Source organism: Oncorhynchus gorbuscha, linkage group LG14 (assembly GCF_021184085.1).
Source record: "Oncorhynchus gorbuscha isolate QuinsamMale2020 ecotype Even-year linkage group LG14, OgorEven_v1.0, whole genome shotgun sequence".
Taxonomy (NCBI): Eukaryota; Metazoa; Chordata; class Actinopteri; order Salmoniformes; family Salmonidae; genus Oncorhynchus; species Oncorhynchus gorbuscha.
This window is the reverse complement of record NC_060186.1, coordinates 22,556,610-22,582,681: the sequence shown is the minus strand read 5'-3', so window position 1 is coordinate 22,582,681 and position 26,072 is coordinate 22,556,610. Positions and strand designations below refer to the sequence as shown.

At 50.9% G+C, this 26,072-nt stretch overlaps 1 protein-coding gene across 4 annotated transcripts in view; it reads left to right on the top strand.

Annotated features, from left to right (window-relative positions):
- LOC123994647 (receptor-type tyrosine-protein phosphatase zeta-like) overlaps positions 1-26,072 on the top strand; it is a 69,644-nt gene that overhangs the window by 32,946 nt on the left and 10,626 nt on the right. For 2 of the 4 annotated variants that reach the window (XM_046297496.1, XM_046297498.1), the window contains 10 exons: positions 408-534; positions 786-1,712; positions 3,363-3,510; positions 23,415-23,506; positions 23,580-23,665; positions 24,437-24,457; positions 24,982-25,078; positions 25,287-25,357; positions 25,520-25,654; positions 25,852-25,983. In XM_046297496.1, the coding sequence (XP_046153452.1) occupies positions 408-534; positions 786-1,712; positions 3,363-3,510; positions 23,415-23,506; positions 23,580-23,665; positions 24,437-24,457; positions 24,982-25,078; positions 25,287-25,357; positions 25,520-25,654; positions 25,852-25,983 (1,836 nt within the window). The remainder of the gene's footprint in view (positions 1-407; positions 535-785; positions 1,713-3,362; positions 3,511-23,414; positions 23,507-23,579; positions 23,666-24,436; positions 24,458-24,981; positions 25,079-25,286; positions 25,358-25,519; positions 25,655-25,851; positions 25,984-26,072) is intronic. The other 2 variants (XM_046297497.1, XM_046297499.1) reach the window with 1 other exon arrangement.

Sequence of the window (26,072 nt, the reverse complement as noted above, 5' to 3'; positions counted from 1 at the left end):
TCCTTCACTCGTTCTCTCGCTCTCTCTCTCGCTTGTTCTCTTACGATTCTTTTCTGAATGACTGTAAGATGTAAATAGTGTGTTGTTCCTGGAGACTGTTGCCATAGTGATAACCCCAAAAATACCTGTAATCCATCTGGCCAGAGGTGTACACGGTACAATATCAATACAGCTGTGATTGTTTTTGCTGTGTGTGCGATGGTTTGTATTCACCTGACCTGATGTGCCTTCTCACACATATCGATAGCATTGCATGTTAATCAGAAATCAATCTCATCTGTTGAATAGGGTGAAAAAAAGCTGAGACTGATTGTCACTACAGTGATTGGCTGACTTATTGATGAGTGCGATTGGCTGATGCATTGATGAGTTGACTGACATGTTACGGATCACTCACCCTCTCTCAGGGGGCCATCATCCCCGGTCTCCTGTCCAACAGCAGCTATGTGGTCCAGGTGGTAGCTGTCTGCACCAATGGCCTGACGGGACGCTGGAGTGACCAGATTATAGTGGACATGCCTCAGGAGGACCCGGGTGAGACCAGCTATAATCTCAGCACCCACAACCAAACGTTTTAGTGTTCAGGCTGTCGTGAGAGATCAGATTCTAAAGATGAATCTGTGTCCATCGTTAGCCTATTCCACTGAGAGTCATATGAGAGAGTAAAGAACTTAGGTTAACGGACTTGAAAGTAAGTACGGAAGTTATCAAAATAGCATCATGATAACAGTTGTCTAATATATATATATATATATATATATATATACCCATTCTCTTTTCTCCAGAGATTGAGTCTGATCCAGGCAATACAGAACCTGAGGATATATTGGAACAAGTAGACCAGAACCCAGTAGAAGAGAGCAGAACCAGAGAGGATCGCCAGCAGATTTTCCCTGACCAGCCCTCCACCACTGCTGCCTCCCAAGTGAGCTCTGTGCCTGTACCACCAGGGACCAGAGATGACCAGAACCGGATCGACCAGAACCCTGTGAACCAGTCCAGGATGGACAAGCCCAAGAAGGACCAGACCAGGAAGGACAAGAAGAAGCAGCGTATCCCTCCGCACCGCCCCTTCACCAGCGCAGCCTCCAACGGCAAGAGCGCCACCTGGGTCACCATGGTGACCGACCAGCCAGGCTTTCTGATTCCCGTCTCCCGGACGACCAGCCCGCCTTCTGTCCGCCGGCAAATCACAGAGGAGGCCTCATTGTCGTGGTCGCCTCAGCAGATCCGGAACCAAAACCGTGGTTCCGCTGCCCAGAAACCTGACGTTTCCGGTATCGGCCTGCTACCCCCAGAGAGCGATATGTACACCCCTCCGGTGGGGGGCATGGTGGTCACTGATGTTTACTACGAGGACGTTGTCAACACCACTGCCTTAGAGTTCACGACTACGCCATCTAAAACAACACTGAACAAAACCCTGGATGATAGAGTTCTCAGTCCTGTTACTGCCAGACCTAAAGTCACAATGAAAGGAGAGGACAGGGGCTTGGTTTTGACCTCCAGGCGGCCTGATAACAGAGTTAGCACAGTGACAAGGGCCACCCCTATTCAACAGACCCCGGTTTCTGTAACCTCAACCCCCTCTGTGCCCTGGATCAGACCCAGGACTTCAAGTCCCAGCAACTCCCTCTCAGCGGCCTACGGCACCTCCACTACCTCAGGCCTCGTCAAGGTCTTACAGCTCACCACCCAGCCCATATTCACCGGTAAGAAACATATTACACATGACCTTTATGCCTTTGCCTCTCCTCCTGTTGCCAAAGCGTGGCACTGTATAGTGCACTCTTACATTGTTTGGTTGCATGGTGGTTGTTTGATGGATGAATGATGGTTGTATAATGCGGTTGTTTGATGGTTGTATGATGGCTGTGTGACCTGTACCTCTCTGCTGCTGTGCTGTTGATAAGGGTGATATTGCCGCTTAGACCTACGATGGTGATAATGATGGTGGTGAAGGGACTGGCGCTCTACTGGCTGGTGGTGGTTACGCTGGTGATGTGCTGTAACAGTCCGGCTCTTTGTGTCTGTCTATAGTGATCTGCCCTTTTCAACTTCTCTCTCATCCTTTGGCTGCCCGGCGCTTCATACTGGTTCACACTGGTACTTCAGAGATCCATGTCTCCTACCGGTACCCAGCGGTGGTGGGTATTCCTCTGCCAGTCTGTCTTCCTTCCCCTGAATCATAAAGATTCACATCTTATGTCTTCTGGGACTCTTTACCCGCCTTGCTGTGTGTGACCTGGTGGCTCCTCCCTGACTCCAGTTTGCCCTCTGGTGGCTGCTTTGTATAACCACTCAGACTCTGTGGTTCTTATGCTCCTCACTGGTGGTCTGGTGTGTTGTTAAGTATTCAGTTTAGTGCTTATTTTCACACTCAGTCTGACCAGACAGGCCTCTCTGTTCCAGTCAGTACCAGATTTCAGAAGGGGACTTGGGTTCAGCAGCCCACAGAACCTCTCAACTTCCCAGCCCCATACCCCTCTGTCTCCCACTCTGAAGAGGATTCTTCAAGGGGGCTACACCACCTTGCACCCTTCTCTCAGCCATTCAGAAGAGACACCAACTCTCTAGCTGTCTGTCACCCCCTCCGAAAAAGACACAACCCTCTCCCCCCCTGTCTGCCCCTCTGAAGAGGACTCCAGGTCGGACAGACAGGCTGTGACCTCTCAGGTTGGACAGACAGACATCAGTGGGTCCGGCTCTGACCTCTACGGGGACGGGGTCACCCTAGGTCAGGGCTGGCCGAGAGGGGCAACACTTTCCCTTGAGACAGTTCACTAACACTGGCCTCAGCCATGGACACAACAGAGGGAGAGACACGGGAAGAGAGCAGTGGTGACTTAGGGGGCTCTTTCTTCCATCTTCTACGTTGAGAGTGAGACTGGTAGTGGTGGGTCCGAGGTGGACAGAGCAGGTGCCAATCTTCAGGGGTCTGTGGTGCTGGGGGAGGCTAGTGGGTCTGGAGATAGAGGTGGAGAGGTCCTAGTGGAGCTGCCCAGCGCTGGTCGTAGTTACTGGATATTGGAAACTGGGACGCGCTGTCGTACATGTCGATCCAGAGCATCCCACGTGAAGATCTACGTGTCGCCGTTCTCCCTGACAGCAGGGCTGTGGAAGAGCTGAGGAAAGGTAACATACACTCAGGAATCTCCAATCGTGGTGGCGGGTGAGGTGGTGTTATTTGGAGAGTAATATGAGATTTCTTGGCTTATGAGAGGAAATATGATTATGGTATTTGTACTCAATGATGTGGTAACAGATTTCCTACTGATTGAAATAAAGGATGTTTCTTTAAATTCAGGGTGTGTGCGTGTGCATACAAGTCTGTAAATAGTAACCGATTCTTCCCCCCCCAGAGATCAGTAACAGCAGCCATGAGTCAAGGGTAGAAATGGTGGGAAGTGTTGCTGAGAGGGAGAAGAGGACAGTGGTCCCTCTGGCTGTGGTATCCACCCTCACCATTATCTGTCTCCTGGTCCTGGTGGGCATCCTCATCTACTGGAGGTACGATTATCACACTGCACTGTTATCAGTTTTGTCATTTTATCAGTAATTTGCTGTATAAACGGAATACAGTAGATTACTGTACAATCCACAGTAAAATACCGTGCATTTATTTTACAGCACACTGTAAGACCTTTCTATAATTTCAAAACCTATAAAATACTGTAAATGTATTTTACAGTATTAATTATGGTGCATTCTGGTGAAATATTGTGTGAGAAGATTCTCTGGCTCATGGGGTTGATCAGGCTGTTGATTGTGGCCTGTGGAATGTTGTCCGACTCCTTCTCCCATGGCTGTGCGTAGATACTGGATATTGGCGGAAACTGGAACACGCTGTCGTACATGGCGATCCAGAGCATCCCAAACATGCTCAATGGGGGAAGTTTCTGGTGATTATGCAGGCCATGGAATAACTGGGACATTTTCAGCTTCCAAGAATCGTGTACAGATCCTTGTGACATGGAGTCATGCATTATCATGCTGAAACGTGAGGTGATGGCGGCGGATGCATGGCACGACAATGGGCCTCAGGATCTCGTCACAGCATCTGTGCAATTAAATTGTCATTGATGAAATGAAATGTGTTCGTTGTCCATAGCTTATTGCTGCCCCTACCTAACCCCTCCACCACTCCCCCTCTTCGGAGGACAAATATCGTAGCTGTAAAAAAAGATAAATTGAATTAAATATTTTTCTACATTTACATTTAACATATACAGTACTTCTATATATAACAACAATACATTACCAAACAAACTCTTTAATCCCACCTATCACCAGAGACCAACCCTCAGCCCATCCTACCTATCACCATAGACCAACCCTCAGCCCATCCTACCTATCACCATAGACCAACCCTCAGCCCATCCTACCTATCACCATAGACCAACCCTCAGCCCATCCTACCTATCACCATAGACCAACCCTCAGCCCATCCTACCTATCACCATAGACCAACCCTCAGCCCATCCTACCTATCACCATAGACCAACCCTCAGCCCATCCTACCTATCACCATAGACCAACCCTCAGCCCATCCTACCTATCACCATAGACCAACCCTCAGCCCATCCTACCTATCACCATAGACCAACCCTCAGCCCATCCTACCTATCACCATAGACCAACCCTCAGCCCATCCTACCCATCACCATAGACCAACCCTCAGCCCATCCTACCTATCACCATAGACCAACCCTCAGCCCATCCTACCCATCACCATAGACCAACCCTCAGCCCATCCTACCTATCACCATAGACCAACCCTCAGCCCATCCTACTTATCACCATAGACCAACCCTCAGCCCATCCTACCTATCACCAGAGACCAACCCTCAGCCCATCCTACCTATCACCAGAGACCAACCCTCAGCCCATCCTACCTATCACCAGAGACCAACCCTCAGCCCATCCTACCTATCACCATAGACCAACCCTCAGCCCATCCCACCTATCACCATAGACCAACCCTCAGCCCATCCTACCTATCACCATAGACCAACCCTCAGCCCATCCTACCTATCACCATAGACCAACCCTCAGCCCATCCTACCTATCACCATAGACCAACCCTCAGCCCATCCTACCTATCACCATAGACCAACCCTCAGCCCATCCTACCTATCACCATAGACCAACCCTCAGCCCATCCTACCTATCACCATAGACCAACCCTCAGCCCATCCTACCTATCACCATAGACCAACCCTCAGCCCATCCTACCTATCACCATAGACCAACCCTCAGCCCATCCTACCTATCACCAGAGACCAACCCTCAGCCCATCCTACCTATCACCAGAGACCAACCCTCAGCCCATCCTACCTATCACCAGAGACCAACCCTCAGCCCATCCTACCTATCACCATAGACCAACCCTCAGCCCATCCCACCTATCACCATAGACCAACCCTCAGCCCATCCTACCTATCACCATAGACCAACCCTCAGCCCCTCCTACCTATCACCATAGACCAACCCTCAGCCCATCCTACCTATCACCATAGACCAACCCTCAGCCCATCCTACCTATCACCATAGACCAACCCTCAGCCACTCTCAGCCCATCCTACCTATCACCATAGACCAACCCTCAGCCACTCTCAGCCCATCCTACCTATCACCATAGACCAACCCTCAGCCACTAGACCAACCCTCAGCCCATCCTACCTATCACCATAGACCAACCCTCAGCCCATCCTACCTATCACCATCCCATCCTATCACCAGAGACCAGACCAACCCTCAGCCCATCCTCCTATCACCTAGACCAACCCTCACCATAGACCAACCCTCAGCCCATCCTACCTATCACCATAGACCAACCCTCATCCCCTCAGACCAACCCTCAGCCCATCCTACCTATCACCTAGACCAACCTATCACCATAGACCAACCCTCAGCCCATCCTACCTATCACCATAGACCAAGCCCCTCAGCCCATCCTACCTATCACCATAGACCAACCCTCAGCCCATCCCATCCTATCACCATAGACCAACCCTCAGCCACTCTCAGCCCATCCTACCTATCACCATAGACCAACCCTCAGCCCATCCTACCTATCACCATAGACCAACCCTCAGCCCATCCTACCTATCACCATAGACCAACCCTCAGCCCATCCTACCTATCACCATAGACCAACCCTCAGCCCATCCTACCTATCACCATAGACCAACCCTCAGCCCATCCTACCTATCACCATAGACCAACCCTCAGCCCATCCTACCTATCACCATAGACCAACCAGCCCATCCACCATCACCATAGACCAACCCTCAGCCCATCCTACCTATCACCATAGACCAAGCCCCTCAGCCCATCCTACCTATCACCATAGACCAACCCTCAGCCCATCCTACCTATCACCATAGACCAACCCTCAGCCCATCCTACCTATCACCATAGACCAACCCTCAGCCCATCCTACCTATCACCATAGACCAACCCTCAGCCCATCCTACCTATCACCATAGACCAACCCTCAGCCCATCCTACCTATCACCATAGACCAACCCTCAGCCACTCTCAGCCCATCCTACCTATCACCATAGACCAACCCTCAGCCCATCCTACCTATCACCATAGACCAAGCCCCTCAGCCCATCCTACCTATCACCATAGACCAACCCTCAGCCCATCCATCCTACCTATCACCATAGACCAACCCTCAGCCACCTCAGCCCATCCTACCTATCACCATAGACCAACCCTCAGCCACCTCAGCCCATCCTACCTATCACCATAGACCAAAGCCCTCAGCCCATCCTACCTATCACCATAGACCAACCCTCAGCCACTCAGCCCATCCTACCTATCACCATAGACCAACCCTCAGCCCATCCTACCTATCACCATAGACCAACCCTCAGCCAGCCCATCCTACCTATCACCATAGACCAACCCTCAGCCACTCAGCCCATCCTACCTATCACCATAGACCAACCCTCAGCCACCTCAGCCCATCCTACCTATCACCATAGACCAACTCAGCCCATCCTACCTATCACCAGACCAACCCTCCTACCCATCACCATAGACCAACCCTCAGCCACTCTCAGCCCATCCTACCTATCACCATAGACCAACCCTCAGCCACTCTCAGCCCATCCTACCTATCACCATAGACCAACCCTCAGCCACTCTCAGCCCATCCTACCTATCACCATAGACCAACCCTCAGCCACTCTCAGCCCATCCTACCTATCACCATAGACCAACCCTCAGCCACTCTCAGCCCATCCTACCTATCACCATAGACCAACCCTCAGCCACTCTCAGCCCATCCTACCTATCACCATAGACCAACCCTCAGCCACTCTCAGCCCATCCTACCTATCACCATAGACCAAAGCCACCTCAGCCCATCCTACCTATCACCATAGACCAACCCTCAGCCACTCTCAGCCCATCCTACCTATCACCATAGACCAACCCTCAGCCACTCTCAGCCCATCCTACCTATCACCATAGACCAACCCTCAGCCACTCTCAGCCCATCCTACCTATCACCATAGACCAACCCTCAGCCACTCTCAGCCCATCCTACCTATCACCATAGACCAACCCTCAGCCACTCTCAGCCCATCCTACCTATCACCATAGACCAACCCTCAGCCACTCTCAGCCCATCCTACCTATCACCATAGACCAACCCTCAGCCACTCTCAGCCCATCCTACCTATCACCATAGACCAACCCTCAGCCACTCTCAGCCCATCCTACCTATCACCAGAGACCAACCCTCAGCCACTCTCAGCCCATCCTACCTATCACCATAGACCAAGCCCTCAGCCCATCCTACCCATCACCATAGACCAACCCTCTCAGCCCATCCAGACCAACCCTCAGCCCCTCAGCCCATCCTACCTATCACCAGAGACCAACCCTCAGCCACTCTCAGCCCATCCTACCTATCACCATAGACCAACCCTCAGCCACTCTCAGCCCATCCTACCTATCACCATAGACCAACCCTCAGCCATCCTCTCAGCCCATCCACCTATAGACCAACCCTCAGCCACTCTCAGCCCATCCTACCTATCACCATAGACCAACCCTCAGCCACTCAGCCCATCCTACCTATCACCATAGACCAACCCTCAGCCACTCTCAGCCCATCCTACCTATCACCATAGACCAACCCTCAGCCACTCTCAGCCCATCCTACCTATCACCATAGACCAACCCTCAGCCACTCTCAGCCCATCCTACCTATCACCAGAGACCAACCCTCAGCCACTCTCAGCCCATCCTACCTATCACCATAGACCAACCCTCAGCCACTCTCAGCCCATCCTACCTATCACCCAACCCTCAGACCAACCCTCAACCCTCAGCCCATCCTACCTATCACCATAGACCAACCCTCAGCCACTCTCAGCCCATCCTACCTATCACCATAGACCAACCCTCAGCCACTCTCAGCCCATCCTACCTATCACCATAGACCAACCCTCAGCCACTCTCAGCCCATCCTACCTATCACCATAGACCAACCCTCAGCCACTCTCAGCCCATCCTACCTATCACCATAGACCAACCCTCAGCCACTCTCAGCCCATCCTACCTATCACCATAGACCAACCCTCAGCCACTCTCAGCCCATCCTACCTATCACCATAGACCAACCCTCAGCCACTCTCAGCCCATCCTACCTATCACCATAGACCAACCCTCAGCCACTCTCAGCCCATCCTACCTATCACCATAGACCAACCCTCAGCCACTCTCAGCCCATCCTACCTATCACCAGAGACCAACCCTCAGCCACTCTCAGCCCATCCTACCTATCACCATAGACCAACCCTCAGCCACTCTCAGCCCATCCTACCTATCACCATAGACCAACCCTCAGCCACTCTCAGCCCATCCTACCTATCACCATAGACCAACCCTCAGCCACTCTCAGCCCATCCTACCTATCACCATAGACCAACCCTCAGCCACTCTCAGCCCATCCTACCTATCACCAGAGACCAACCCTCAGCCACTCTCAGCCCATCCTACCTATCACCATCACCAGAGACCAACCCTCAGCCACTCTCAGCCCATCCTACCTATCACCATAGACCAACCCTCAGCCACTCTCAGCCCATCCTACCTATCACCAGAGACCAACCCTCAGCCACTCTCAGCCCATCCTACCTCACCAGAGACCAATCACCAGAGCCCATCTACCTATCACCAACCCCTCAGCCACTCTCAGCCCATCCTACCTATCACCAGAGACCAACCCTCAGCCACTCTCAGCCCATCCTACCTATCACCAGAGACCAACCCTCAGCCACTCTCAGCCCATCCTACCTATCACCAGAGACCAACCCTCAGCCACTCTCAGCCCATCCTACCTATCACCAGAGACCAACCCTCAGCCACTCTCAGCCCATCCTACCTATCACCAGAGACCAACCTCAGCCACTCTCAGCCCATCCTACCTATCACCAGAGACCAACCCTCAGCCACTCTCAGCCCATCCTACCTATCACCAGAGACCAACCCTCAGCCACTCTCAGCCCATCCTACCTATCACCAGAGACCAACCCTCAGCCACTCTCAGCCCATCCTACCTATCACCAGAGACCAACCCTCAGCCCCTCAGCCACTCTCAGCCCATCCTACCTATCACCAGAGACCAACCCTCAGCCACTCTCAGCCCATCCTACCTATCACCAGAGACCAACCCTCAGCCACTCTCAGCCCATCCTACCTATCACCAGAGACCAACCCTCAGCCACTCTCAGCCCATCCTACCTATCACCAGAGACCAACCCTCAGCCACTCTCAGCCCATCCTACCTATCACCAGAGACCAACCCTCAGCCACTCTCAGCCCATCCTACCTATCACCAGAGACCAACCCTCAGCCACTCTCAGCCCATCCTACCTATCACCAGAGACCAACCCTCAGCCACTCTCAGCCCATCCTACCTATCACCAGAGACCAACCCTCAGCCACTCTCAGCCCATCCTACCTATCACCAGAGACCAACCCTCAGCCACTCTCAGCCCATCCTACCTATCACCAGAGACCAACCCTCAGCCCATCCTACCTATCACCATAGACCAACCCACTCTCAGCCCATCCTACCTATCACCAGAGACCAACCCTCAGCCCATCCTACCTATCACCATAGACCAACCCTCAGCCACTCTCAGCCCATCCTACCTATCACCATAGACCAACCCTCAGCCACTCTCAGCCCATCCTACCTATCACCAGAGACCAACCCTCAGCCACTCTCAGCCCATCCTACCTATCACCATAGACCAACCCTCAGCCACTCTCAGCCCATCCTACCTATCACCAGAGACCAACCCTCAGCCAGCCACTCTCAGCCCATCCTACCTATCACCAGAGACCAACCCTCAGCCACTCTCAGCCCATCCTACCTATCACCAGAGACCAACCCTCAGCCACTCTCAGCCCATCCTACCTATCACCAGAGACCAACCCTCAGCCACTCTCAGCCCATCCTACCTATCACCAGAGACCAACCCTCAGCCACTCTCAGCCCATCCTACCTATCACCAGAGACCAACCCTCAGCCACTCTCAGCCCATCCTACCTATCACCAGAGACCAACCTCAGCCACTCTCAGCCCATCCTACCTATCACCAGAGACCAACCCTCAGCCACTCTCAGCCCATCCTACCTATCACCAGAGACCAACCCTCAGCCACTCTCAGCCCATCCTACCTATCAGAGACCAGCCCCTCAGCCCACCAATAGACCAACCTCAGCCACTCTCAGCCCATCCTACCTATCACCATAGACCAACCCTCAGCCACTCTCAGCCCATCCTACCTATCACCAGAGACCAACCCTCAGCCACTCTCAGCCCATCCTACCTATCACCAGAGACCAACCCACTCTCAGCCCATCCTACCTACTATCACCAGAGACCACCCTCAGCCACTCTCAGCCCATCCTACCTATCACCAGAGACCAACCCTCAGCCACTCTCAGCCCATCCTACCTATCACCAGAGACCAACCCTCAGCCACTCTCAGCCCATCCTACCTATCACCAGAGACCAACCCTCAGCCACTCTCAGCCCATCCTACCTATCACCAGAGACCAACCCTCAGCCACTCTCAGCCCATCCTACCTATCACCAGACCAACCTCAGACCAACCCCTCAGCCACTCTCAGCCCATCCTACCTATCACCAGAGACCAACCCTCAGCCACTCTCAGCCCATCCTACCTATCACCATCACCAGCCCATCCTACCTATCACCATAGACCAACCCTCAGCCACTCTCAGCCCATCCTACCTATCACCAGAGACCAACCCTCAGCCACTCTCAGCCCATCCTACCTATCACCAGAGACCAAGCCCATCCTACCTCACCAGACCAACTCTCAGCCCATCCTACCTATCACCATAGACCAACCCTCAGCCACTCTCAGCCCATCCCACCTATCACCAGAGACCAACCCTCAGCCACTCTCAGCCCATCCTACCTATCACCAGAGACCAACCCTCAGCCCATCCTACCTATCACCATAGACCAACCCTCAGCCACTCTCAGCCCATCCTACCTATCACCATAGACCAACCCTCAGCCACTCTCAGCCCATCCTACCTATCACCAGAGACCAACCCTCAGCCCTCAGCCCATCCTACCTATCACCAACCCTAGACCAACCCTCAGCCACTCTCAGCCCATCCTACCTATCACCATAGACCAACCCTCAGCCACTCTCAGCCCATCCTACCTATCACCAGAGACCAACCCTCAGCCACTCTCAGCCCATCCTACCTATCACCAGAGACCAACCCTCAGCCACTCTCAGCCCATCCTACCTATCACCAGAGACCAACCCTCAGCCACTCTCAGCCCATCCTACCTATCACCAGAGACCAACCCTCAGCCACCTATCACCAGCCCATCCAATCCTACCTATCACCAGAGACCAACCCTCAGCCACTCAGCCCATCCTACCTATCACCAGAGACCAACCCTCAGCCACTCTCAGCCCATCCTACCTATCACCATAGACCAAGCCCCTCAGCCCATCCTACCTATCACCATAGACCAACCTCAGCCACTCAGCCCATCCTACCAGACCAACCCTCAGCCACCTCAGCCCATCCTACCTATCACCATAGACCAACCCTCAGCCACTCTCAGCCCATCCTACCTATCACCAGAGACCAACCCTCAGCCACTCTCAGCCCATCCTACCTATCACCATAGACCAACCCTCAGCCACTCTCAGCCCATCCTACCTATCACCAGAGACCAACCCTCAGCCACTCTCAGCCCATCCTACCTATCACCATAGACCAACCCTCAGCCACTCTCAGCCCATCCTACCTCAGCCCATCACCATAGACCAACCCTCAGCCACTCTCAGCCCATCCTACCTATCACCAGAGACCAACCCCTCAGCCACTCTCAGCCCATCCTACCTATCACCAGAGACCAACCCTCAGCCACTCTCAGCCCATCCTACCTATCACCAGAGACCAACCCTCAGCCACTCTCAGCCCATCCTACCTATCACCAGAGACCAACCCTCAGCCACTCTCAGCCCATCCTACCTATCACCATAGACCAACCCTCAGCCACTCTCAGCCCATCCTACCTATCACCAGAGACCAACCCTCAGCCACTCTCAGCCCATCCTACCTATCACCATAGACCAACCCTCAGCCAGCCCATCCTCAGCCCATCCTACCTATCACCAGAGACCAACCCTCAGCCACTCTCAGCCCATCCTACCTATCACCAGAGACCAACCCTCAGCCACTCTCAGCCCATCCTACCTATCACCAGAGACCAACCCTCAGCCACAGCCTCAGCCCATCCTACCTATCACCATAGACCAACCCTCAGCCCTCAGCCACTCTCAGCCCATCCTACCTATCACCAGAGACCAACCCTCAGCCACTCTCAGCCCATCCTACCTATCACCAGACCAACCCTCAGACCAACCCTCAGACCACTCTCAGCCCATCCTACCTATCACCAGAGACCAACCCTCAGCCACTCTCAGCCCATCCTACCTATCACCAGAGACCAACCCTCAGCCACTCTCAGCCCATCCTACCTATCACCAGAGACCAACCCTCAGCCACTCTCAGCCCATCCTACCTATCACCAGAGACCAACCCTCAGCCACTCTCAGCCCATCCTACCTATCACCATAGACCAACCCTCAGCCACTCTCAGCCCATCCTACCTATCACCAGAGACCAACCCTCAGCCCATCCTACCTATCACCAGACCTACCTATCACCAGACCAACCCTCAGCCACTCTCAGCCCATCCTACCTATCACCAGAGACCAACCCTCAGCCACTCCAGCCCATCCTACCTATCACCAGAGACCAACCCTCAGCCACTCTCAGCCCATCCTACCTATCACCAGAGACCAACCCTCAGCCACTCTCAGCCCATCCTACCTATCACCAGAGACCAACCCTCAGCCACTCTCAGCCCATCCTACCTATCACCAGAGACCAACCCTCAGCCACTCTCAGCCCAACCCTCACCAGACCAACCCTCAGCCACTCTCAGCCCATCCTACCTATCACCAGAGACCAACCCTCAGCCACTCTCAGCCCATCCTACCTATCACCAGAGACCAACCCTCAGCCACTCTCAGCCCATCCTACCTATCACCAGAGACCAACCCTCAGCCACTCTCAGCCCATCCTACCTATCACCAGAGACCAACCCTCAGCCACTCTCAGCCCATCCTACCTATCACCAGAGACCAACCCTCAGCCACTCTCAGCCCATCCTACCTATCACCAGAGACCAACCCTCAGCCACTCTCAGCCCATCCTACCTATCACCACCCTCAGCCACCCTCAGCCCAACCCTCAGCCACTCTCAGCCCATCCTACCTATCACCAGAGACCAACCCTCAGCCACTCTCAGCCCATCCTACCTATCACCAGAGACCAACCCTCAGCCACTCTCAGCCCATCCTACCTATCACCAGAGACCAACCCTCAGCCACTCTCAGCCCATCCTACCTATCACCATAGACCAACCCTCAGCCACTCTCAGCCCATCCTACCTATCACCAGAGACCAACCCTCAGCCACTCTCAGCCCATCCTACCTATCACCATAGACCAACCCTCAGCCACTCTCAGCCCATCCTACCTATCACCAGAGACCAACCCTCAGCCACTCTCAGCCCATCCTACCTATCACCAGAGACCAACCCTCAGCCACTCTCAGCCCATCCTACCTACCTATCACCAGAGACCAACCCTCAGCCACTCTCAGCCCATCCTACCTATCACCAGAGACCAACCCTCAGCCCATCCTACCTATCACCATAGACCAACCCTCAGCCACTCTCAGCCCATCCTACCTATCACCATAGACCAACCCTCAGCCACTCTCAGCCCATCCTACCTATCACCAGAGACCAACCCTCAGCCACCCTCAGCCCATCCTACCTATCACCATAGACCAACATCCTCAGCCACTCTCAGCCCATCCTACCTATCACCATAGACCAACTCCTCAGCCCATCCTACCTATCACCAGAGACCAACCCTCAGACCAACCCTCATCAGCCCATCCTACCTATCACCAGAGACCAACCCTCAGCCACTCTCAGCCCATCCCACCTATCACCAGAGACCAACCCTCAGCCACTCTCAGCCCATCCTACCTATCACCAGAGACCAACCCTCAGCCACTCTCAGCCCATCCTACCTATCACCAGAGACCAACCCTCAGCCCATCCTACCTATCACCAGAGACCAACCCTCAGCCACTCTGCCCATCCTACCTATCACCATAGACCAACCCTCAGCCACTCTCAGCCCATCCTACCTATCACCATAGACCAACCCTCAGCCCATCCTACCTATCACCATAGACCAACCCTCAGCCCATCCTACCTATCACCATAGACCAACCCTCAGCCCATCCTACCTATCACCATAGACCAACCCTCAGCCACTCTCAGCCCATCCTACCTATCACCATAGACCAACCCTCAGCCCATCCTACCTATCACCATAGACCAACCCTCAGCCACTCTCAGCCCATCCTACCTATCACCATAGACCAACCCTCAGCCACTCTCAGCCCATCCTACCTATCACCAGAGACCAACCCTCAGCCACATCCTACCAGCCCATCCTACCTATCACCAGAGACCAACCCTCTCAGCCCATCCTACCTATCACCAGAGACCAACCCTCAGCCCATCCTACTATCAGCCCATCCTACCTATCACCAGAGACCAACCCTCAGCCACTCTCAGCCCATCCTACCTATCACCATAGACCAACCCTCAGCCTCAGCCCATCCTACCTATCACCATAGACCAACCCTCAGCCCATCCTACCTATCACCATAGACCAACCCTCAGCCACTCTCAGCCCATCCTACCTATCACCATAGACCAACCCTCAGCCACTCTCAGCCCATCCTACCTATCACCATAGACCAACCCTCAGCCCATCCTACCTATCACCATAGACCAACCCTCAGCCACTCTCAGCCCATCCTACCTATCACCATAGACCAACCCTCAGCCACTCTCAGCCCATCCTACCTATCACCATAGACCAACCCTCAGCCACTCTCAGCCCATCCTACCTATCACCATAGACCAACCCTCAGCCCATCCTACCTATCACCATAGACCAACCCTCAGCCCATCCTACCTATCACCATAGACCAACCCTCAGCCTCAGCCCATCCTACCTATCACCAGAGACCAACCCTCAGCCCATCCTACCTATCACCAGAGACCAACCCTCAGCCACTCTCAGCCCATCCTACCTATCACCATAGACCAACCCTCAGCCCATCCTACCCACCTCTCAGCCCATCCTACCTATCACCAGAGACCAACCCTCAGCCACTCTCAGCCCATCCTACCTATCACCAGAGACCAACCCTCAGCCACTCTCAGCCCATCCTACCTATCACCATAGACCAACCCTCAGCCACTCTCAGCCCATCCTACCTATCACCATAGACCAACCCTCAGCCACTCTCAGCCCATCCTACCTATCACCATAGACCAACCCTCAGCCACTCTCAGCCCATCCTACCTATCACCAGCCACTCTCAGACCACCCCTCAGCCCCTCAGCCCATCCTACCTATCACCATAGACCAACCCTCAGCCCTCTCAGCCCATCCTACCTATCACCATAGACCAACCCTCAGCCACTCTCAGCCCATCCTACCTATCACCATAGACCAACCCTCAGCCACTCTCAGCCCATCCTACCTATCACCATAGACCAACCCTCAGCCCCTCAGCCCATCCTACCTATCACCATAGACCAACCCTCAGCCACTCTCAGCCCATCCTACCTATCACCATCAGCCACCAGCCCATCCTACCTCAGACCAACCCTCAGCCACTCTCAGCCCATCCTACCTATCACCAGAGACCAACCCTCAGCCACTCTCAGCCCATCACCAGAGACCAACCCTCAGCCCATCCTACCTATCACCAGAGACCAACCCTCAGCCACTCTCAGCCCACTACCTCAGCCCATCCTCACCTATCACCATAGACCAACCCTCAGACCTACCTATCAGACCAACCCTCAGCCCATCCTACCTATCACCATAGACCAACCAGCCCATCCTACCTATCACCAGAGACCAACCCAGCCACCTCAGCCCATCCTACCTATCACCATAGACCAACCCTCAGCCACTCTCAGCCCATCCTACCTATCACCAGAGACCAACCCTCAGCCACTCTCAGCCCATCCTACCTATCACCAGAGACCAACCCTCAGCAGCCCATCCTACCTATCACCAGAGACCAACCCTCAGCCACTCTCAGCCCATCCTACCTATCACCAGAGACCAACCCTCAGCCACTCTCAGCCCATCCTACCTATCACCAGAGACCAACCCTCAGCCACTCTCAGCCCATCCTACCTATCACCAGAGACCAACCCTCAGCCCTCAGCCCATCCTACCTATCACCTAGACCAACCCTCAGCCCTCAGCCCATCCTACCTATCACCAGCCCAGACCAACCCTCAGACCACTCTCAGCCCATCCTACCTATCACCATAGACCAACCCTCAGCCACTCTCAGCCCATCCTACCTATCACCATAGACCAACCCTCAGCCCATCCTACCTATCACCATAGACCAACCCTCAGCCCATCCTACCTATCACCAGAGACCAACCCTCAGCCACTCTCAGCCCATCCTACCTATCACCAGAGACCAACCCTCAGCCACTCTCAGCCCATCCTACCTATCACCAGAGACCAACCCTCAGCCACTCTCAGCCCATCCTACCTATCACCAGAGACCAACCCTCAGCCACTCTCAGCCCATCCTACCTATCCAGAGACCCCTCAGCCACTCTCAGCCCATCCTACCTATCACCAGAGACCAACCCTCAGCCAGCCCATCCTACCTATCACCATAGACCAACCCTCAGCCACTCTCAGCCCATCCTACCTATCACCAGAGACCAACCCTCAGCCACTCTCAGCCCATCCTACCTATCACCATAGACCAACCCTCAGCCATCTAGACCAACCCTCAGCCCATCCTACCTATCACCACTCTCAGACCAACCAACCCTCAGCCACTCTCAGCCCATCTCAGCCCATCCTACCTCATCACCACCTAGACCAACCCTCAGCCACTCTCAGCCCATCCTACCTATCACCAGAGACCAACCCTCAGCCCTCAGCCCATCCTACCTATCACCATAGACCAACCCTCAGCCCATCCTACCTATCACCAGAGACCAAGCCCCTCAGCCCATCCTACCTATCACCAGAGACCAACCCTCAGCCACTCTCAGCCCATCCTACCTATCACCAGAGACCAACCCTCAGCCACTCTCAGCCCATCCTACCTATCACCAGAGACCAATCACCACCTCACCAGACCAACCAGAGACCCTCAGCCACTCTCAGCCCATCCTACCTATCACCAGAGACCAACCCTCAGCCACTCCAGCCCATCCTACCTATCACCAGAGACCAACCCTCAGCCCTCAGCCCATCCTACCTATCACCATAGACCAACCCTCAGCCACTCTCAGCCCATCCTACCTATCACCAGAGACCAACCCTCAGCCACTCTCAGCCCATCCTACCTATCACCAGAGACCAACCCTCAGCCCATCCCTATCAGCCCATCCCACCTATCACCAGAGACCAACCCTCAGCCCATCCTACCTATCACCAGAGACCAACCCTCAGCCCATCCTACCTATCCCATAGACCAACCCTCAGCCACTCTCAGCCTATCCACCATCACCAGACCCCTCAGCCACTCTCAGCCCATCCTACCTATCACCAGAGACCAACCCTCAGCCACTCTCAGCCCATCCTACCTATCACCAGAGACCAACCCTCAGCCCATCCCACCTATCACCAGAGACCAACCCTCAGCCCATCCTACCTATCACCAGAGACCAACCCTCAGCCCATCCTACCTATCACCAGAGACCAACCCTCAGCCCATCCTACCTATCACCAGAGACCAACCCTCAGCCCATCCTACCTATCACCAGAGACCAACCCTCAGCCCATCCTACCTATCACCAGAGACCAACCCTCAGCCCATCCTACCTATCACCAGAGACCAACCCTCAGCCCATCCTACCTATCACCAGAGACCAAACCCTCAGCCCATCCTACCTATCACCATAGACCAACCCCAGCCCTCAGCCCATCCTACCTATCACCAGCCCATCCTACCTGGACCAACCCTCAGCCCTACCTCAGCCCATCCTACCTATCACCATAGACCAACCCTCAGCCCATCCTACCTATCACCAGAGACCAACCCTCAGCCCATCAGCCCATCCTACCTATCACCAGAGACCAACCCTCAGCCCCTCAGCCCATCCTACCTATCACCAGAGACCAACCCTCACCCTCAGCCCATCCTACCTATCACCAGAGACCAACCCTCAGCCACCTCAGCCCATCCTACCTATCACCATAGACCAACCCTCAGCCACTCTCAGCCCATCCTACCTATCACCATAGACCAACCCTCAGCCACTCTCAGCCCATCCTACCTATCACCATAGACCAACCCTCAGCCACTCTCAGCCCATCCTACCTATCACCAGAGACCAACCCTCAGCCACTCACCATAGACCAACCCTCAGCCCATCCTACCTATCACCAGAGACCAACCCTCAGCCACTCTCAGCCCATCCTACCTATCACCAGAGACCAACCCTCAGCCCTCAGCCCATCCTACCTATCACCAGAGACCAACCCTCAGCCACTCTCAGCCCATCCTACCTATCACCAGAGACCAACCCTCAGCCACTCTCAGCCCATCCTACCTATCACCAGACCAACCCTCAGCCCATCCTACCTATCACCAGAGACCAACCCTCAGCCACCCATCCATACCTATCACCATAGACCAACCCTCAGCCCATCCTACCTATCACCAGAGACCAACCCTCAGCCACTCTCAGCCCATCCTACCTATCACCAGAGACCAACCCTCAGCCATCCTACCAGCCCATCCTACCTATCACCATAGACCAACCCTCAGCCACCTCAGCCCATCCTACCTATCACCAGAGACCAACCCTCAGCCCATCCTACCTATCACCAGAGACCAACCCTCAGCCCATCCTACCTATCACCAGAGACCAACCCTCAGCCCATCCTACCTATCACCAGAGACCAACCCTCAGCCACTCTCAGCCCATCCTACCTATCACCAGAGACCAACCCTCAGCCACTCTCAGCCCATCCTACCTATCACCAGAGACCAACCCTCAGCCCATCCTACCTATCACCAGAGACCAACCCTCAGCCACTCTCAGCCCATCCTACCTATCACCAGAGACCAACCCTCAGCCACTCTCAGCCCATCCTACCTATCACCAGAGACCAACCCTCAGCCACTCTCAGCCCATCCCACCTATCACCAGAGACCAACCCTCAGCCCATCCTACCTATCACCAGAGACCGCCCTTGTTAGGTTTCCATGTGCCATATATGTTTTCAATTGCGCTGTGATGTTTCACAAAATGTTTGAATCTTTCTAATCGTATATTTGTGATCTCAAGATGAAAACCTTTCCTACGAGTATTATATATTGTTTTGGACTGGCTATGGCTTTCCAGATCGCCCAACAGTATTTGTGAGGTTAATTTTAAGTGCATGTTGTGATTTTTTTAACCACTCCTGAACCTGTGACCAGAAACAAGCTACATAGGGGCAATAACAGAATAAATGATTTATTGATTCTGTCTCTTCGCAACAAAATCTACAGAGCTGAGATTGTTGTATGCCCCTGTTGGTGGCAAGAATTGTATATAATAATTTAAACTGAAAAGTGTTGAGTCACGTGTAGTTTTTTGTACCAGTTCATGAACCATGTGCCATGTAATTGGTACATCGAAAATCTCCTCCCATTTACTTTGCAACCTGTACGGCGCAGCTGTCAACATTTTTGTCCTCAGATGAAGCTGGTATATTTTTCTATTTATGCCAGTTCCTTTCAGCCAATTTATATATTTAATATATGGCAGGAAGCGTGGTAAGTGTTCATACTCTTATTTCAACTGAACACTAAATAACAAAATAACAAAGAGAATGAACAAAAACCGGAACAGTCCTGTCAGGTACAGAAACACAAAACAGAAAATAACAACCCACAAAAACCCTGTGGAAAAAAGCTACCTAAGTATGGTTCCCAATCAGAGACAACGATAGTCAGCTGTCCCTGACTGAGAACAATACCCGGCCAAAACAAAGAAATACAAAAACATAGAAGAAGGAACGCAAAGCACACCCTGACCGAACCAAAATCGAGACATAAAAAGCTCTACACTCAGGGCGTGACACCTACCTTCTCCCTTTTCCACTTGCCTCCATTGTTTTGGTAGTGCTGCAATCAGTTGGTTGTACATTTGGATTGAGCAGATATTCCCATATACTTTCGATAACTGCATGTGACATAACTCCATTTCTATTCATAAGATCATTCATAAATATAATACAATTTATCATTTTTCCATAAAGAATGTTTTTTATTAATCAATATATTTGAGTTTAACCATAACATTTGTTGTAATATTTGTCCTCTATTCTGGAGGATAAAACTGAAATTGTAACTCGTTTTGATGGTTTGTTTAAGGGCGATAATTTCATTTTCAATTAGTCAAAAATTTGAAATTGTAATCTGTATGAAGGCAAAAAAGCCATTTTAGAACATGAGCTTTTCTTAATAACCTACTGGAGAACCATTTTGGGTTTAAGTATAACTTATGTATGAGTGAAGCTTTTAGTGAGAGGTTTAAAGCTTTAATATTTAATCATTTTAGCCCCCCAAACTCATTCATTATATAAATAGGCACATTTAATTTTGTCTGGCTTAGCATTCCAAATCAAATGAAATAGTTTTTGCTCATATGATTTAAAAACGAATGATCTGGAGGAGGCAATGCCAAGAGTAAGTAAGTAAACTGTGATAGGACCAAAAGAGTTAATCAATGTGATTATTCCATAAATAGACAACTATTTACCTCTCCATGGTTGCAGAATCTTATCTATTATCTTATCTATATCTAATACTTTCTATTGAAATTAATTGTGGTAAGATCATTTATATTTTTTGAGATGTGAATACCAAGTATGTCTACTTCGCCATCCGCCCATTTTATTGGTAAACTACAAGGTAGTGTAAACACTGTCTTTTTTAACAATCCAATACATAATATGGTAGACTTGTCATAATTAGGTTTTAATCCAGAGGCTGGAAAAGTGATCAAGTTCTTGCATGCCCAAAGTAAACTGCCTGCTACTCAGGCCCAGATGCTAGGATATGCATATAGTAGATTTGGATAGAAAACACTCTAAAGTTTCCAAAACTGTTAAAATAATGTCTGTGAGTATAACATAATTAATATGGCAGGTGAGGAGGAAAATCAGGAGGCAGGAGGAAAATCCATTCAGGAAGTGCTATTATTTTGAAATGCCTGTTTTTCCATTGAAAGCCTATTCACCATACAAAGACTAATGACCTAGTTCACGATCTCTATGGCTTCCACTACACGTGGCCAGTCTTTAGGCATTGTTTCAGGCTTTTACTCTGAAAAATTAGGGAGAAACAGCACTTTCAATGAGAGGACAGTGGACATTTCCAGACACGAGTGTGACTGGGAGCGCGCCTTTCTTTTTTCTCCTTTTCTATTGAAGAAGTTATTGTCCGGTTGAAATATGATTGATTATTTATGACAAAAACAACCTGGGGATTGATTATAAACATCGTGACGAAACTGCACATTTTCGAGTGGCTTTTTATTGTCCCCAGCACAATAAAAAATGTGCAGTTTCGTCACGCAACACAATGCCACAGATGTCTCAAGTTTTGAGGGCGAATGCAGGAATGTCCACCAGAGCTGTTACCAGAGAATCGAATGTTGCACCTGTGTAATGACCATGCTGTTTAATCAGCTTCTTGATATACCACACCTGTCAGGTGGATGGATTATCTTGGCAAAGGAGAAATGCTCACTAACAGGGATATAAACACATTTTGAGATAAATATTTTTTTGTGCATATGGAAAATGTCTGGGATCTTTTATTTCAGTTCATGAAACATTGGACCAACACATGTGTTTATATTTTTGTTCAGTGTATCTATAGGGAACAGATTGGATTAGAAGCAGGTCTTTCAATGGCTGAATATGTACTCATGTCTATTTGATTTGTTTTGCCCTGTAATCACGACCAGTTTGGAAGCCTTTGATTAGGCCTCTAGAAGTGAAAGTGATATGAAACAACTAGTATTAATTCATATGCAAATGCCTACAGCCAACCTGCTTGCTCTCATCCCTTGTAATTACAGTAAAATACTGTAGTTTTGTAATAGTTGAATAGTACAACGGACTATGTTTCATTGCTCTGTCATCAAGTTACTGTAAATATCACATTATTGTATTGGCACTATCCAGAGATATATCATAAGAAATCTTGTTGTAATTGCAAGTAATGGAGAAGCTTTTTACTTGCTATGACTGAGAATTGTTTATCAACCTTGGTTGAATACACCGACTGTAAGTTGCTAAGGACAAGAGCACCCGCTAAATTACCTAAATGTAAAAAGGAAAACTTGCAAAGAATACTGGGTAATATGTCACTGCATGGGTAATTACAATATACTGTAATTAGATTACAGTCATATTTTTTGGTACTGTAAAATGAATTACTGTTAAATGTATTACAGTAGCTGTACTCTAAAATAAATGACAGTAACTTACTGGCTCATTTCTGCCAGCAAGTTACTGTACATTTTACAGCAAATGCTTTACAGTGTGTGTTCAGATAGAAATGTATTGTGTAGAGCAGGTATGATTGTCTGCCCTGTAGAATTGGGAGTCGTGTCAGCTTTATTCATTATATTTCTATTTGCAACGTTTGTTTAACAGAAACTGCTTCCAGACGGTTGACTTCTTCACCGAAGACACCGCCTCACCCAAAGTCATCTCTGCTTTGTCTTCACCTCTGCTGCCCGCCACAGGTAACACTCACACACACTCACACACACACACCACACACATCGTCCTTTCATTCATTCCTGTCTGTGTTTCCAGAAGAGCACGAGGCGCTGTCAGTGAAGCAGTTTGTGAAGCACGTGGCAGAGCTCCACCAGACCAAAACCTTCTCCAAGGATTTTGAGGTGAGGGAGACATCAGCCTGATACTACTGTATGTATGATATATACCGCTCTTAATGCTCCCCAGCAGTATTAACATCACCTAGGCACGGTGTGGTAGTCATGGTTAAGATTTGACCCTCACTGCTTCCTAAAGCTATTCCTTTCTAATCAATAAAAGTGTATGTTTGTTCAGAGTATAACCTAACTCAACGCTACTGGTAAGTGAGGCATCCTGTGAAAGGTGGCACTGTCTGAAACAGAAACATTTGTAAATTGGTTAGAGCAACATTTTAGTTTTTGTCTGTAGATGTTACTATGTGTATTAGATGTCCCTATCTGTCTCAGTGTAACTGTTGTGGTTGTGGGTTAGCATGTTGAGGGTGTACTGTATGTTTGGGTGTGAGGGACTACATTACACTGCCTCTGTAGGTAACCTTACTCTAATACACCCTGTACATAGCTATAGATACACAGAGTTTGGAAAAAAACTTTTAGACATTTTAATTGATGCCATGTTCACACCACCCATTCCGAGACAACGTTCCAATGGAATGTTTGGTGTCAACATGGCATACAGTTTGCAAAACTGGGTGCATCAGTAGGTGACCCTGTCAATAGGCATGCCCACTACCTCCAGACAAATACATACACAGAGAGCTGTTCCTCGTGTCTCTGTATCTGCACTGACTGGTCACTGTGTGTCGCCCAACCCCTCATCGCTGTGCCTTCTGCATCCTCACCCCCTCCTCCCCACCACCCTTCCACCTCCCATTCTCACCCCCCCCCCATTAGATTGTGACAGAGTGTTATGAGGTAAGACTCCCTTTGTGTTAGATTAGATATGCACACAGTATCAAAGATGTTATCCTGATTCATCAGGACTTCCTGATTCTTTGACCTTTGACCTCAGAATCAGGAAGACCTTTTCTCGTTATCCTATCATTGGAATTGACTGATAGTGTTTTCTTTGTTGCATGGATCACATGTCTGATTAGCTGTACTGTCTGCTGTCATGTATTTTAGTGCTTTCTTGTTTGTTGCGTTCCTGCATGCTACCTTCTATTTGATAATTGGACTTGCGTGTTGGGCACCGGCCAGGTTGTGTGTGTTGGTTCGTAATGGCTCTGTGTGTGTGTGTGTGTGTGTGTGTGTGTGTGTGTGTGTGTGTGTGTGTGTGTGTGTGTGTGTGTGTGTGTGTGTGTGTGTGTGTGTGTGTGTGTGTGTGTGTGTGTGTGTGTGTGTGTGTGTGTGTGTGTGTGTGTGTGTGTGTGTGTGTGTGTGGGTCATTCATTGTTCAGGGTTGTGTGACTGAGTGCCTGTGTGTGTTTCTCTTACAGGAGGTGCAGTCGTGCACAGTGGAGATGGGCATCACTACTGACAGCTCCAACCACCCAGACAACAAGAACAAGAACCGATACATCAACATCATGGCCTGTACGTCACACACACTAACTAAACACACACACACACACACACACACACACACACACACACACACACACACACACACACACACACACACACACACACACACACACACACACACACACACACACACACACACACACACACACACACACACACACACACACTGACACACACTGACACACACACTATGCATTAACGCTCTTTGTTGTTCTAGATGACCACAGCAGAGTCAAACTGCTGGAAGAGGGAGAAGGTGGAGACTACATCAATGCTAACTTTGTTGATGTAAGTAGCTCCTCTCCTTATCATTCTTATCTATTTCAACTAGTGAACATGTACGTACGCTATGTAAAGAGGACTGGTATAGAAATACAGACTAGGGGTAGTATGGAAGATTGACTGGATGATTGGTTGATTGATTGATCTGTGTGTGTGTGTTCCTGTCAGGGTTTTGAACGTACAAGGGCCTACATCGCAGCCCAGGGCCCCCTGAAGTCTGGAACAGAGGACTTCTGGAGGATGGTGTGGCAGGAGAATGTTGGAGTCATCGTCATGATCACCAACCTGTTGGAGAAGGGGCGGGTCAGTTAGTCACACAGATAGACTGCAGGCTGGGGCACTGTGTTGATGTGTCTTATTTTTACACAGTTTGAACAGAAAACATTGGTTCAACAGGGCAGAAAAATGGAACATAACTCTGTTTGTGAAGTTTTTATCTGACTTTTATATGACTGTTTTGACCATTGTGTGACTGAGGCTCTCTCCCTCTGTGATGTCAGAGGAAGTGTGACCAGTACTGGCCAATGGAGAACCAGGAGGAGTACGGTTATTTCCTGGTGACCCTAAAAGACACCAAGACCCTGGCCTACTATACCCGGAGAACCTTTACCGTCAGAGACACCTCACAAAAGGTACCTTCCTGGACACACACACACACACACACACACACCTTGAAGAAGATGTACTGCAGTGCACAGAGCTTGTAGTCTGTTTGACCCTG